This window comes from Impatiens glandulifera, chromosome 6 (genome assembly GCF_907164915.1).
Source record: "Impatiens glandulifera chromosome 6, dImpGla2.1, whole genome shotgun sequence".
NCBI classification, from domain to species: Eukaryota; Viridiplantae; Streptophyta; class Magnoliopsida; order Ericales; family Balsaminaceae; genus Impatiens; species Impatiens glandulifera.
In genome coordinates this window covers 8,302,696-8,319,821 of record NC_061867.1, presented here as the reverse complement: position 1 = coordinate 8,319,821, position 17,126 = coordinate 8,302,696, and the positions used below count along the sequence as shown (strand labels likewise).

General features: G+C 29.8%; 2 protein-coding genes across 2 annotated transcripts; both read right to left on the bottom strand.

The window, feature by feature from the left end:
- Nucleotides 1–2,824: 2,824 nt before the first annotated feature.
- Nucleotides 2,825–4,254, bottom strand: LOC124942357. The gene is made up of 2 exons (XM_047482844.1): nucleotides 4,075–4,254; nucleotides 2,825–3,389 (listed from the first exon to the last, which is right to left on the bottom strand). The coding sequence occupies exons 1-2, from the start codon at nucleotides 4,233–4,235 to the stop codon at nucleotides 3,266–3,268; spliced, it is 285 nt and encodes a 94-aa protein (XP_047338800.1). The 5' UTR covers nucleotides 4,236–4,254; the 3' UTR covers nucleotides 2,825–3,265.
- A 4,493-nt stretch (nucleotides 4,255–8,747) lies between these two features.
- On the bottom strand, nucleotides 8,748–12,371 carry LOC124941118. Its single transcript, XM_047481384.1, has 5 exons — nucleotides 12,220–12,371; nucleotides 10,427–10,562; nucleotides 9,830–9,929; nucleotides 9,164–9,244; nucleotides 8,748–9,070 (listed from the first exon to the last, which is right to left on the bottom strand). Exons 1-5 carry the CDS (start codon nucleotides 12,251–12,253, stop codon nucleotides 8,936–8,938), a joined length of 486 nt encoding a protein of 161 aa, XP_047337340.1. The 5' UTR covers nucleotides 12,254–12,371; the 3' UTR covers nucleotides 8,748–8,935.
- Between the last annotated feature and the right edge of the window lie 4,755 nt (nucleotides 12,372–17,126).

The window sequence follows — 17,126 nt, the reverse complement described above, 5'->3', positions numbered from 1 at the left end:
TTAAATTATTATGATAACATTTTATATTTAAAATTTTAAAGAAAAAATCACAATATGATTTTGAAAATTTTGGTCCATAGAAATTATAAGGTTAAGGTTTGTAATTTAAAATAAAATGAATGGCACAACTTAAATAAGTTTCATGTCCAAATTTTACTAAAAAATGTCATGTAGGAGACATAAAATTGAAAAGTTTCATTTAACCTAAAGACAGAACAATATTTTAAAGTAGAATTAAATAATAATATATAAATTTTCTTTTTTCAAAAACCTAATATAATATCATATTTTTTATTAAAATATTATTATTTTATTTTTCTAAAATTTAATTTAAAAAATTATAATAATTGAAACTATTTTATTTTTTAATTTTAAAAATTAACACGACATCACGTAAACGATCCTAATTTAACTCTATATTTTTCTTTTAACTAATAATTTAGTTTACTCAAAATATATTTTGAATAGAAAACCATGAATAATTTAACCAATTATAATTTACATTTTCATTGTATAAAATTATTATTTAAAATTTTTGTAACTGGCCCAAGATCAATCAAGTTCTAGATAACATCTTGTGAGATGAGTTTGTAATTTATTTATTTATTTTTGCAGTATACTCCAAAAGAAAAAGACTCGTGCTTTCCTTTTCAATCTTTTATCTATCCTTGGACAGTATTACTTTTGCAGAAGCAGAGGCATGGTTTTTCTGCTTTTAAGCATTTCGCCATCACTTTTGTTCCCCTTTTATCGGGAGGATAAAATTGGAATTTTGTATCTAGTATAAACCTTACTCTTCCCTAGTTTATACACAACCGATAATCAATTCTAATCGTCCTTTACTAAAATACCCCTGTATAGAATCACATGTCACCTCTAACCTATTCTAAAAAATTTTAGGTAAACTTGAAAAAATTTAGTATGGTTTTAAAAAAAAGTAACAAGAAAATTATAATTTTAAAATACGAATTTGGGTAAACTTGAAAAAATTTAGTATGGTTTTAAAAAAATAACGAGAAAATTATAATTTTAGAATCCGAATTTGGGTAAATTTGAAAAAAATTAGTATGATTTTAAAAAAGTAACGAAAAAATTATAAATAAATCAGAGTAAATAAATATAAATTTTATTTTGTTTTAAATAGATAAAGAAAATATAGTATTTAAAAAATAGGTAATGTCACATTTGTACCGTAAAAAAATTAATTATTTTTTGATAGGCTTCAGCCAACCCGAGTCCCTACATAGATCCGCCCCTGAGTTGAGAGACTTGATAATCTCTTTTAAGAAATATATATTTGACCGGTGTTTAAAAGTACCAAGAAAATACATTGTTTACCTCCCATCAAATTTTCGGTGACCGGTACTAATGTGGTGGTATTACACCTATGTCAATATTACTTAAAGTTGTCACACCGAAAATTTAATCGGAGATAAACACGTGTACTTTTTTTGAGTATTTTTTAAATGTGGAAAAAAGTTATATTTTTTAAAACATACTCAAATGTCTTTATCCCAATATTAAAATATTATCTATTTTAAATTATTATTTTTTATTTTATCATTATAAGTTAACATATTTAAATCTTTTTATAAAAAAAAAATCACCACATAGTAAAAAAAATCACCACCTCTTCAAAATCGTCATAAATATTTACTTCTTAAATAATTATTTTCTAAAAAATCTCAATCCAATCCTAACCAGACATCAATCTAAAGCTCTTGATATATTTTATCTCAAACATAAAAACCAGTTTTGAACCTTGTCCTATCTGAGTTACTTGAATTTAACCAAAAATACAAATATATACCCTATATTATATTAGGGTTTCACAAATCAGTGAGTGAGTGAGAGAGAATTAAAAAAAGACATTTAATGAAGGGTCATGTGTTTAATAGGGGCAGCAATAAATAATGGTATACACGACTCTAGTTGTATAAAATAAATAGGGAGAAGTTGACATGCAACCAACAAAACAGATATTTTTTAACCATTTTACTAAGTAGACATAATCAAAGCTAAATAAGAACTATATAAGATAGCAATACTTAACCTAAAATATAATTTGATAATGAAATAACAACTCAATATATTCTTTTTGTTGAGTCCTTGTGAAGGAATATTACTTTAATCTCAACTTAATGCAATACCCTTCAACCCAATTGAGTGAAAAAATTGAAAAAAAATAAAAAAGCAGGAGAGAAGTCCAAGTGGGTCCAGGCTGGCTTCTTCCTGGACTGTTCATTATCATCATCTTTTTCTCTCTCCTGTTTTTTTTTTTTTTATTATAAGTTGGGTGGGCTTAAGTTAGATCTGTCGGTTGAATTATTAATCTTTGTTTCATCAGTTAGTTCCTTTTATGCAGTCTCTTACCCATAAAAACAACTATCTATGATCTACCCACCACCTGAGAAAACAATATATGTGTCCTATGGCTATTTCAGGCTAATTTAGTCTAGTCTATAATCGGTTTGACAAGATCATAGAATCAATGACAAATGAAGTTAGTAGCAATTAATGAAGTAAAAGATCATAGATCATTGACTTGCTTTATTGTTAATTTCTTATGAAAAAGAGGTAAAATGAGAAACAAATGAAGTTAGTGGTTTTACTTTAAACTCAACTCTAGAAAAAGATTGATCATTTAGTGAATTACCCACTTACCCTTATGCCAACTAGATAATCCCACACTTACTAATGGTTTATTGTTAATTTATAATGGAAAAGGGTAAAATGTGAAACAAGTTAAATATGATGTTTCTCAGTGAAAAATCATCTATGAATGACAAATAAAACTGTTTTCACTTCAAACTCAGCAACAACATGAACATGTAAATTTACTTGTTTCTAAACATATAGAAATCATAAGGTACAAGATGATCTATCATACAAGGTTGTAATGAATAACCACAATACCCCCATCTCCTAGGAATGTGCCCTAAGTATGTTATATCAACAGGATTTGATAACAACTCGTGCATAAGTGTTTAACCATTTATTTTCAAAGAAACTACATGGGAATGTGAATAAGTATTTCATTGTCCAAACCATAGAAAGTGAAGGAATTGCAAGCCTACCCATTGTTCATTTGTGCATATGGGTGTCTGTTTTAGTCTCTCTAATGCAACATTGGATTTGGCTCAAGACATTTTCAGAAGTGAGAACTAATTGGGAACATTTGTCAGATAACAACTTATAGGAACAGCATATGCATTATGTATCAAATTAGTAAGAAGTTTAGCGACTAAGAGACTAACAAACTTCACTATTCATCATCGTAAGAGACATGACAGCCAGTGGTGCAGCCAGATGCTTCACGATCTTCAGCTCCACAACAGTCATAGAATTTGGCAGCATATGGAGGATCATCTGGTCCCAATTCATAATACCTAAATCGAAAAATAAGATGCAGAATCATAATCAGCAAATAAGATATTTTCAAATATAGGCTTTGTTTTCATTAGTAATCTGCAATCATCCAAACTCTTGGAGCATCATTCAGCAAATTATGCATCCACAATCTTTAAAAGAATGATTCTATCTATGAATTCTCATCAGACAGAGCAAACTTCAAGTTTTTAATTTCGATATCATACTATTATTATTCTACATGGAGATCAATTATCATACTTATTGGCTTTCTTTCTCAGTAGGTACATAAATAGGGAGAAGACAGTGGAATTGTTTTATCATTGCTATTGATTGAAAAAGGATCATATTCATCTCCTGAAACAGTTGCAAAGGTAGAAATCTACAGTATTCACAAAATCTATCATCAATCATCATTCATCACAATCATTTATTTGAAGAGTGGGACCTGTACCAAACACCGCCACAATAACGTGTTCACTGACAGGTCTGAAGCAGAACAAGGAAATTTCAGGAAGAAGCATCTATGAGTGATAACAGATTGAAAACGTTTTCTCTAGAGGTTATATCAATTGAAGATCAGAGTAAAAAGTTGATAAGAACTTCGATTGTGTTATGCATCCGTTTCAGTATGATTCAAAGCATCAACCTAACGCTAGAGGATGATTTGAGGAAATAAGAGAAGAAAGATGATGGATTGAGTACCTTTTCTGATCGTCGTGACGGCGAGAAACGAAGAAACTGGGATGGAAACGGCAAGAAGATAAAGCGTTCTCCGATGGATTGAAAGATTGTTTGCATCTCTTGCATATAGAGAATTTCATCGCAACTTCATTCTCTCGTTTTCCTCTCTCTTGATTATCCATTTTTTTTCTTCCTTGTGTTCTTCTTCCTTATTTTCTTCTCTTTTGTTTTATTATTTTTATCCTCTTAAGTTGAAATTTCATAAATTTAAATGGTATAGTATAATGTTTATTATTTGATTAAAAATATAAAGATTAGATATAATTTTTTTAATAATAAAAAATTAAAAAATTATTTTCATCCATTTAACCTCTCCCATTAGAAAATTTGACGAAATGACCATAAAAAGATATAGGTGGAAAGTTTGACGAAATAACCCTAAAAAAAGTTTTGAACAGCGCATAAATTTAATTGCGCAAAGAAACACTTTAACATATTTTGACGAAATTACTCCGTCGCGTAATGCGAAGATCAGGATCGTCACGTGGAGAAAAAGCCTTAAAATTACCTCGTCACATAACGCGAATGACACGATAATTCTGAACTTTTAATAGGTTTTTCCTTCCCGAGACGATTCTGCCCTTCGCGTGACGCGACGGGGTAATTTCGTCAAAATATTTTGAAGTGGTCATTTGCGCAATTAAATGACCAGCGCATTTAAGGGATTTTTTAGGGTCGTTTCGTCAAATTTCCCTAAATGCGTTGGTGACCAACGCATAAATTTAATTGCGCAAATGATCATTTCACAATATTCTGACGAAATTATCCCGTCGCGTAACGCGAAGGAAAAGGTTGTGAAAAGTCTAGAATGATCGTGCCTTTCGCGTGAAAATCGTACCTTTCGCGTGACGATCGTGTTTTCCGCGTTACGCGACGAGGATAATTTTGTTGGAATATTTTAAAGTGGTAATTTACGCAATTAAACTTACCGGCACATTTAAGACCCTTTTTAGGGTAATTTCATCAAATTTCCCCTCCCCTTTAATATATAAAATTACAAATATAAGTTTTAAAATACTTATTATTATGAGCCTTATAAAAATTTATAGTTTATTAGACCTTATATGGCACCCAATTTTGAATATCTCATGTTACATTTTGACATTCAATTCAAACAATTGTATATATTCAAAATTAAACTCACAACTTAAATGTTAACATTTATTTTTGGAGATGTGTTTATTCAATGCTTTTAGTGGTTGGTTGTTTTAACATTTTTATTTTATTTTAAAATTGAATTATTAAATTATATATAAAAATAATGTGTGGGGGATAAATTAATATATTTATTGATAGTTTGAATAATTAATGATAGAATACAAGATTATTTTAAAAAAACCCAAATTCATGTTTAAAATGATGGTATGCGAACTTCAATTTGATGAATATATAAAATTTGACAAAGCAAAATTTCAGATTCAAACAAGCTGAAAAGATGAGTTTGCCTTTAAAGAGTATTCAATGGAAAACTGTTATGAATATGTTTCATGTTTTATGTTCTTGCATTTGAAGTCGGTTAAAGGCTCAAATTCCATGGAAAGTCAAATGACTAATGATTTAAGACCATGATTGAAGATGATGTTTAACTCCATTACAGACATTTTCATAGATTGTATATGCTTAGGTTCAACTGATTCTGGTTTTGTTTGCATCTGAAATGAATATTTGAAAAGAGAATACATTAAACCGATTAGATTTATTACACCTCCCGGCTTGAATGACAAGAAGAAAAGAAAACGTTAAACGTTTTTCTTTAAAATTAATGTTTTTGGGTTCTTATATTTATTTATTTTTGAAAAATTGATACTTTTGTTTTGGGATCTAGCTGTCGGTAGAAAACAAAACAAGCTTCCGGGTGGGTATCTTTTTAGATGGTAAGAAGAGGAGGATGGTATGTAAATATGTCAACGATATCTTAAAACTGCAAGTAATCATCCTCGGACAGAGAAGAGGATAACCCAAAATCGAATAACTCGTCCACAGGAGGGAAAATAACGGGTCATTATTAGTTAATATTGAAGTCCTCCCAAAAAAAGTCTACATGACCCGTTAAAGATATCGGGTATGGAGTCTTGGAAATCAAACGTTTCGTCAGACAGCAGCAGCTGCAAACATCGAATGTTGAGAATCCTCCGATAAGAACATAAAGGATACGTCCTGCTCTTTAGTAGTAGTGAATGGGATTTCTGATTCTGCTACGGCATCGGTTTCGTACTGAAAATATTTCTTCGTTGAATGTGTGTTACGATGTCTTGGACGGGGACGTATGTAGTCGGAGCGGTGAAATTGGTCTGCGCATCGGGTACACACGCAAACCAATTTTACCGTGTCGACCACATTCCCGTCACAGTACACTACAATGTAACACCTTCGAAATTTAACGAACAAACTTTTTCAGTCCTACCGGAAGTATAAATCGATGCCGCAGTAGAATCAAAAAAACCCACTCACTATTACTTTTGTAAAAGGGCTAGCAAAAGCAATTGTTGTGAAAGAAGACATCCATCCCTAAGCAAATAAAAAAAAAAATGAAAATGGACAAGTTGTCATGGGGAAGACAAGTTGTATTTAATAACTGATCATTTTTATGTTCCCCATTTTCGGTCAAACTTCTTCATTACATTATTATTTCAAAATTTTAATTATTTATACTTAAAAAAATATACTTTTATAAATATTTATGAGTTCATAGCATGCCTTTCTGTTGATACTGATAGAGTGTAGTTTGTTTTAATCTTTAAAAGAAAAATAGAATAAGTATTTTATTATTTTGATTTTGATTGATTATTAAAATGTTTAGAAATATTAAATTTATCAGTGATGTTGTGGTCATTTTTAAATTTATCTTAATTTAAAAATATGTTGTTTATATATTTAATGTTAGTAAAAATTCTCAAATTTATTAAATTTACAGTAATTAAATGACTGTGTTAAATTGTTATCCTAACATAATCTATTAGCACATTAAAAGAAAATTACATACAAACAAGGCCTAACATATATTAATGAGATTAGAACTCACCATTAATGTTGTAGGTATTCATCATCATGGCTATTTCTGATATTTAGTTTTCCCTTTCTTGATGAAATTTAACTAAAAAAACAAAAATTTAAGTTTAAAAAAAGTATTATAATAAATTAATATCAAATAATTTGAAAAGACCTAACTTGATTTTGATAGAAGATACAATAAATTAAAGTGAGAAAAAAATTAATGCAGGTTTGGGTATTATCATATTTCCCTTTTGTGCGGATTTTTTTTTTTTTTTTTTTTAACTTGTTTTTGTTAGTATAATTATCCTTTTATATTAAGTCGATAATTATTTTTATAATTATAATATGATTAATAAAAGTTTTTTAAAAGATCCAAACAAAAATAAATAATAATCAAACCAAGTTTAAAACCAATGTTAGTATTTATTTCTTTTCTAGGAATTACGTTAAAAAAAAAAATAATAATACTTAATTAATCAACTAAAATACTATTTTTTACTTTTATTAAATTTTAATTTAAATATAAAAATAAATTTTAATCATTTATCTTAAATAATTTATTTTTTTTATCAAAAGAATAATTTTGAAAAAAAATCTCATAAAAATTCTAAAACAGAAAACGGGCCCGAAGGAGATGAACTAATCTAAGAAGATATTTTGATTCTTTAAGGAGAAAATAATAATAAAATGAGGAGTTCAAAAGTATAATAACAATACTAATAATAGAACTTTTCCCTTTGAAAAAAAATTATATAATAGATTTGAGGTTAATATCATCCATCATATATGAAACCAAACAAGCACTAAAAGAAAGCATTGAAAGAAAAATATTGGTCAAAAAGAGATGGACCTTCCATTTTCAAATAAAGGATAATGATGCCAAAATGAAAATAAAGCTTTTAAAGTGGTATTTAGATCTGTTTGCTTTGATGCCATTTAATGGCAAACTGATAATGACTTCACTCCAAAATATCTTTTATTATATCTCAGACCCAGAAATTGAATTATTTGAAAATAACAACTTGGTTATTCAAATACCTAGATTAAACTAAGTTCAAAGTCACAAGAAACTTGGATCATATGTCTCATATTCGATTTCCACTAAAAACGGTTTCAATCAAGCTTAAGAGAAATTATTTGAAAATAACCACTCAGATATTCAAATACCTAGATCAAAACAAGTTCAACAAGTTCAAAGTCACAAAATAAGGAACATAGCAAGAATAGTCATGATTTTCAAACCGACAAGAGATCAAATGTCTCATGATCGATTTCCACTCAAAACACTCTCAATGAAGTTGCGGTCAATACTTAAACGAAATTATTTGAAAATAACCACTCAGTTATTCAAATAACTAGATCAAAACAAGTTCAAAGTCACAAATTTTCAAACTGGCAAGAGACCAAATGTCTCATATTCAGTTACCACTAAAAACACTCTCAGTGAAATTTGGGTCCAGTCAATGCTTAAACGAAATTATTTGAAAATAATCACTTAGTTATTCCAATACCTAGATCAAAACAAGTTCAAACTCACAAAATAAGGAACATAACAAGAATCATCGTGATTTTCAAACTAGCAATAGCAAAAAAATCAAATGTCTCATGTTTGCTTTCTTAAGAGAATAAACCCTGATTTTCATAATCAAGTGCACAATTTCAGAATTTGATCGTCTAAAATGATTGATGAGAAAGTACTATTACTAGTATTACACTTTCAAGTCGTATAGCAAACACAAATAACAAATCCAGCAAGTACATAAGAGGAGCTCCATCCAAAACATTTCTATTTTTATTCATTGTTCATTAAACAAACCTTGAAAAGATCTTACATGGTAGCTTCTTCAGGATCACTTTCGACAGGAACAGGAGGCATGTTGTTCCCACCTCTTAACCGAGACGAAACATTGTCAATTGCAGAATTCAGTTGGCTAATTTTTTCATTCAGGGTCTGTCTTGTTTTCTGCATTTATGGTCAAAATCCAAAACAAGAACCTTAGATAAGAAGATGGGCTCCGTTTTTAAATTTTTCCAAAGTTTAAAGAAAAAGTATCACCTCTAAACCACCATCATAATATATGGGTCTCTTGGCACGTCGAAAACCATATTCATCTTCATTAAGTATGGCTTTCCTGATCTGATGACAGAAATCAAAACTGTTATAAACTTCAAGGCTTCAATATAATTCCATGTTATCTCTGCATCCAGAAACTCATTAACAGATAGAAAAATGCAGTTACAAACAAAAGAAAATTTGCAATTGCAAGTTAGTTATATAGATTTACACATTGTTTGATAACACAACTTATTGCTTAATTTTAAAGAAATGTGTTCTTATCTTATCTGAATGAAGTCATTTGATAATTGTTATTGAAAATCACTTAATCTAGAAAGTCTAGCTTAATTCTTAATTGGGTAAGCTAAGAATGACTTAACACAGCTTTAACCCCGTAACTTAATTTGATTAAGTTACTACAAGGGTAAGATAGTCTTTTAGTATTATTCCGATATTTGTTTCACATCTTCTCAAATCAACTTTCATATCAAGTACTTAAAATTTAGTTATTTTCATTTGGTTTATTCCGTCTTTTTTTTTTCAGTTTTATCAACCGCACCCTTAGTTATATAGTATCGGGTCTACTTTTTCTTGTAGAAAATATAAATTTTTCACTAAACCATCGTCAACGCGAAAGTCGCATCGACTATGGTAGAAGCTTCATACCTGTGGAGCAAAAATATAACCCAGAGTACCAAAAATAGCACCTCCAAGAAGAAATCCAGCAGCAAAATCACCACCACCACCTCCTCCACCTCTGCTGTCACTGCACATCAAGAGAAAAAGTGATCCCCAACTTAGATACAGTATATACACATCTTAAGAAAGTTCACACACTTTAACTCTTCAGAACTCTTCAAGGGAATCGTTATCGCACAAGATAAGAAGAGGAATGAATGTTATAGTTTCAGGAAAACTGTTCAAGACCCATGTACATAAGAAACATATTACAAATTCAAACAGACAACAAAGAGTACCTTGTAAAACTATGCACTTTTTCATAAACCACTTATCATTGTAAGAGAATATATCATTTCATTATAATATTTCCGAAAAGTGTAAACAACAACAAACAAGTAGGCAGTCTATACTGCCATGAGAAGTACTCGAGTGTTTTTCTACTTAATTCCCGAGGATCCTCATGACTGCAAATTGTACATCTTCTAATGCAAACCCTTAATATATAGACAAACTAAACAGTAAAAGGCATCAATAAACTCCGAAGGACAATTTGGCATCAATAAATAAGGATAAGTTACATACTCATACTGGCTGCAAACAAATAGCTTCTTAGTTGCCAGCTTCTGACTGCATTTCCTCTTAATAGAAACTTCCGATGCTTGACCAAGAAACCTAGTTTCTGGAAAGCACAGATCACTGGACTTGCGATAAGTTGCACCTATATCAAAAGAAGCACAAATGAGAATCCTGAAAAATCTTAAAGTAATTTCAATATGCATGAATCAATCCTTACAAAAGCATTACGGATGTAGATTGCAGACTTAAAATGCAATATTATAGTGCTACAGACAGAAATTAAGAACATAAAGCAGAACATATAGTGAAATTAAGAACAACAGTTAGAGTACTACAGAGAACGACGAACAGAAGCACATTAGAGACGGAGATTACGAACATATAAATCAGTGCAATATGAGAGTACTACAGGCAGAAATTAAGAACATAAATGAGAAAATATAGTGAAATTAAGAACAACTGTTAGATTGCTACAGAGAACGGCGAACAGAAGCACATGAAAGACTAAGATTGGACATATAAATCAGTGCAAATATTAGAGTGCTACAGGCAGAAATTAAGAACACAAAGCAGAAAATACAGTGAAATTAAGAACTTTTATAGTGCCACAGAGAACGACGAACAGAAGCTCATGAAAGACGGAGATTACGAACATATAAAGCAATGCAATATGAGAGTACTACAGGCAGAAATTAAGAACATAAATGAGAAAATCTAGTGAAATTAAGAATAACTGTGATAGTGCTACAGAGAACGAAGAACAGAAGCTCATGAAAGACGAAGATTACGAACATATAAATCAGTGCAGTAATAGAGTGCTACAGGAAGAAATGAAGAACATAAAGCAGAAAATATAGTGAAATTAAGAACAACAGTTATAGTGCTAAAGAGAACGGCGAACAGAAATACATGAAAGACGAAGATTATGAACATATAAATCAGTGCAAAATTAGAGCACTACAGACAGAAATTAAGAACAAAAAGCAGAAAATATAGTGAAATTAAGAACAACTGCTATAGTGCTACAGATACCGGCGAACAGAAGCACATGAAAGACGGAGATTACGAACATATAAAGAAGTTTAATATCAGAGTGCTACAGGCAGAAATTAAGAACATAAAGCAGAAAATATAGTGAAATTAAGAACACAGTTAGATTGCTAAAGAGAACAGCGAACAGAAACACGTGAAAGACGGAGATTAGGAACACATAAATCAGTGCAATATTAGAGTTCTACAGGCAGAAATTAAGAACATAAATGAGAAAATCTAGTGAAATGAAGAACATCTGTTATAGTGCTACAGAGAACGACGAAAAACATATAAAGTAGTGCAATATGAGATTACTACAGGCAGAAATTAAGAAGATAAAGCAGAAAATATAGTGAAATTAAGAACAACAGTTAGATTGCTACAGAGAACGGCGAACAGAAGCTCATGAAAGACGAAGATTACGAACATATAAATCAGTGCAATATTGGAGTGATACAGGCAGAAATTAAGAACAACTGCTACAGAGAACGGCGAACAGAAGTAAACGAGAATCGAAGATTACGAACATATAAATCAGTGCAATATTAGAGTGCTACAGGCAGAAATTAAGAACACAAAGCAGAAAATACAGTGAAATGAAGAATAACTGTTATAGTGCTACAGAGAACGACGAACAGAAGATGCGACGGAGATTACGAACATATAAATCAATACATATAGTGAAAGATACATCAAATTATGACGAATTTCATTCTGAAGTAGAAATCTATCAATATTGAAACGCATTTAAGAAGGAGTAACTAAACCTGAGATTGAAATCGAAGCTACGCCGGTAGCCATGGTGTCTTGGAGAAGAGAGAGATGAAAATCGCAGGTAAATCCAATTCCAAAATTCCTTAGTTGTGTTGTGGACAATTAACTCGCTTGGGATCTTACATCCATATTAGCTGAGTGTACCAAGGCGACTGTATTTTTTTATTTCAGATAATTCCATATATATATATTAGCCCTCAAATTATGGGAAGATTTCAAAATCTGCTACTAAATTCTGCTGTGTTAAAATCAACCATTATACTATTTAAAATATTTTAATATTGTACTTTTTAATCTTTATTTTTAGTTGACGATTTTATTTATTTATTAAAATAGCACATACTCTATTATCTTAAAATTTATTATAATATTAAACTAATAAATATTTAATTTGTAATAATATATATATATTTTTTTGCTTAACCTGATAAAACTCATATATAAATATGTTCATATATATTTAGGGTAGGCGTGTAACTAAAATCGAAAAAATTAAAATGAATCGAACCGATAAGAACCGATAAAAACTGACCGAAATAATTATAAAAGGATCGAACTGAATTATGGTCTGTTCATAATTTTTTGTACCGACCCAGCCCGGTTCGGTTAGCGATTTAGATAATAAAAAACCGACTTACCGTATTGATATATTTATATAGCTTAGTTTTGTTTTTTGTTTTTTTTGAAAAGGGTCCATACAAATTATATAAATGAGAGTCGTTTAAGCACACAACGACAAAAGCATAAAAGAAAATAAAAAAAAGATAAAAAAATAAAAATAAAAACAAACAAACAACGTGACATAAATATGTTCACAGATGACCAAAGGGTATGACAAAAGAACATAATTTAACGAGCACGGAGATCTTCAATAAGATCAATGAGTTCCCCGACCGTATCAACTGGTTTTCCCAAAGAAACCTTCCCGATTGTCATAATAATATAATTATGAATTAGACACATTAGTCTGCTACGGTTACTAAACGTTCTCCGGTTCCTTTCAAGCCAAATGGTATATTTATATAACTTAGTGGTAAAGGATAAAACGTAATATTTTTTTTTAAACTCATTTTTATTTAATTAATAATTTAATATATTTTCTTTTAAGTTAAATAATTATTTTATTATTTAATTTATTAAAATTTTATTATAAAACTCAATTAATTTTTTTTATTGCATTATATTTTATATATATATATATATATTATATAAAATATAATTAATTTTTTCATTCTTTAGTATTTATATTTTATATTATATATTATATATTTGTTATTTTTTCAACGATTAAACTAAGGTAACAGATTTATTAACTGACCAAATGGAATTGATATTTTATCGCCAACCATAGATGGAGATTTTGAAAAATCGACACCAACTGTTGGGATAATTTTTTCGGTGAAAAATTCGACCGAATCGAATCAGCCTCTAATTTAGTGATATGGACAAATTTTAAATTAGGAATAATTAGGGGTGAGCATAATATGGGTTTACCCAAACCCAACCCTAACCCAAACCCAAAATATTAATTTGGGTTGGTTAATATGGGTTGGGTTGAGTATGGGTTGGGTTGAGTATGGGTTGGGTTGAGTATGGGTTGGGTTGAGTATGGGTTGAGTTTAATTTGGGTTGGGTTAGGGTTACCCAAATTACCCAAATTATATAAATTTAGTTTAATTCTTTATTATTAATCCAATATAAACTAATCATCTTCCAACTTTAAGTCGAACACGTTTTTGACATGTTTAACATATTTTTCATAAGTTTAACATGTTTTCCACACATCTAACACATTTTTAATATTTTTAACACGTTTCACTTATAACATGTTTTTCACACGTTTAACACGTTTTTCATACGTTTAACACGTTTTTCACACGTTTTCATATTTTTGACACGTTTTCACGTTTTTGACACGTTTAACACATTTTCACACTAATAACACGTTTTTCACGTTTTTGTCACGTTGAACACGTTTTGACATGTTTAATACGTTTACTGCGTTTTTGACAAGTTTAACACGTTTTTTTACATTTTTGGCACGTTTAACACGTTTTTTTACGTTTTTGGCACGTTTAACACATTTTTAACATATTTAACACGTTAACACGTTTTTGATAAGTTTAACACGATTTTCACGTTTTTGGCACGTTTAACACGTTTTAAACATATTTAACACATTTTTGATAAGTTTAACACGATTTTCACGTTTTTGACACGTTTAACACGTTTTTGACATTTTAACATGTTTTTGATATGTTTAACACGTTTTTCACACGTTTAACATGTTTTTCACACGTTTAACACGTTTTTTACACGTTTAACACGTTTTTAATATTTTTATCACGTTTTCACACTTAAAACATGTTTTTCACATGTTTAACTCGTTTTTACGTTTTTGGCACGTTTAACAAGTTTTTGACATGTTTAACACGTTTTCATACTAATAACATGTTTTTGTCACGTTTATCACGTTTTTGACATGTTTAATACGTTTAACGCGTTTTTGACAAATATAACACATTTTTTTTACGTTTTTGGCACGTTTAACACGTTTTTAACATAACTAACACGTTAACACGTTTTTGATAAGTTTAATACGATTTTCACATTTTTGGCACGTTTAACACGTTTTTAATATGTTTAACACGTTTTCACACGTTGAACACGTGTTTCACACATTTAATATGTTTTTCACGTTTTTGGCATGTTTAACACGTTTTTGACATATTTGACACGTTTTTCACACATTAACACGTTTTTCACGTTTTGGTACGTTTAATACGTTTTTGACATGTTTAACATGTTTTTCACGTTTTTCATATTCTTAACACGTTTAACATGTTTGTAACATGTTTAATACGTTTGTAACATGTTTAACACGTTTTTTTTACGTTTTTGGCACGTTTAACACGTTTTTGACATTTAAACACGTTTTACACATTTAACATATTTTTGACATGTTTAACATATTTTTTGCACGTTAACACGTTTTGATAAGTTTTAACACGTTTTTGTCACGTTTAACACGTTTTTGGCGTTTTTGACACGTTTAATATATTTTTCACACGTTTGACATTAAACGTGTGAAAACGTATTAAACGTGTCAAAATGTGAAAAACATGTTAAACGTGTCAAAAACGTGGAAAACGTGTTAAACGTGCCAAAAACGTGCAATATGTGTCAAAACGTGTTAAACGTGCCAAAAACGTGAAGAACGTGTGAAATCATGTTAAACATGTTACAAACGTGTTAATAATTTGAAAAACGTGAAAAACATGTTAAACATGTCAAAAAGTGTTAAACGTGCCAAAAACGTGAAAAATGTGTCAAAATGTGTTAAATGTGTCGTAATCGTGAAAAATATGTCAAACGTGTTAAAAACGTGTTAAACATGTCAAAACATGAAAATAGTGTCCAATGTGTCAAATGTGTTAAACGTGTGAAAAACGTATGAAACGTGTGAAAAACGTATGAAACGTGTGAAAAACGTATTAAACGTGTCAAAAACATGAAAAACGTGTCAAAAAGTAGTTAAACGTCTCAAAACGTGGAAAACGTGTTAAACGTGTCAAAACGTGTTAAACGTGCAAAAAATGTGTTAAACGTGTTAAACGTGCAAAAAATGTGAAAAACGTGTGAAACATGTCAATAATGTGAAAAACGTATTAAACGTGTCGAAAACGTGTTAAACGTGTCAAAAACGTGGAAAGCGTGTTAAACGTGTCAAAACGTGCCAAAAACGTGAAAAACGTGTGAAACGTGTCAAAACGTGTCAAAACGTGCCAAAAACGTGAAAAACGTGTCAAAATGTGAAAAACATGTTAAACGTGTCAAAACGTGTCAAAAACGTGTTAAACGTGTCAAAACGTGCCAAAAATCTGAAAACATGTGAAACGTGTCAAAAATGTAAAAAACATGTTAAACGTGTCAAAACGTGTTAAACGTGCCAAAAATGTGTCAAAATGTGTTAAACGTGTCGAAAACGTGTCAAACGTGTCAAAAACGTGTTAAACGTGCCAAAAACATGAAAAACGTGTTCAACGTGTCAAAATGTGTTAAATGTGTGCCAAAAAGTGTTAAACGTGTCAAAAACGTGTGAAAAACGTATTAAAAATATCAAAAACGTGAAAAATGTGAAAAACGTGTTAAACGAATAAAAATATGTTAAATGAGTCAAATACATGTTAAATAAAAAAATAAAATAAAAATAATTTGGGTTACCCAACCCATACTCAACCCAACCCATACCCAACCCATATTAGTAAATAATATGGGTTGAATTATGGGTTGGGTAAATTTAATTTGGGTTGAATATGGGTTGGGTAATACGGGTTGGGTTTACCCGTTTGCTCACCCCTAGGAATAATATTATATTTGTGTACGAACTTGGCTTTTGACACCTCTCTTACACTAAATGATTTGTATTTTAAATAATATGTTTTCTCAAATAACTTTAAAAAAAAAAAATAATCAAACATATCAAACAAATATTTAAATATTGGACTCAGATAAGTACCTGTAATATGGGAATATTGAATATAACTTTTGGATAACACATTGTCACCATTTTAACTAAAAATGTATATTTACTAAAAACAGTTTTAAAAATAAAAAATGAGCAGATACTAACAAAATTGGACTATTTTTAAACCTAAATAATTTAGGATGAATGTATGTTATATTATTATTATTATTAAAATGTTACATTTTTTTTTGATAATAAAATATATTCATATAACTTATCCTACCCAAGCTAGATGGGAAATTTGACGAAATGACCTTACAAACTGGGTTATTTGACCTGGTGGAAATTTATAATTTTTTTTGCGCTCGTGGTGCTCTATTTTTTTTTATACGATTTTGCCCTTGTCGCGAAACGCTAAGTCACTTAATGGAG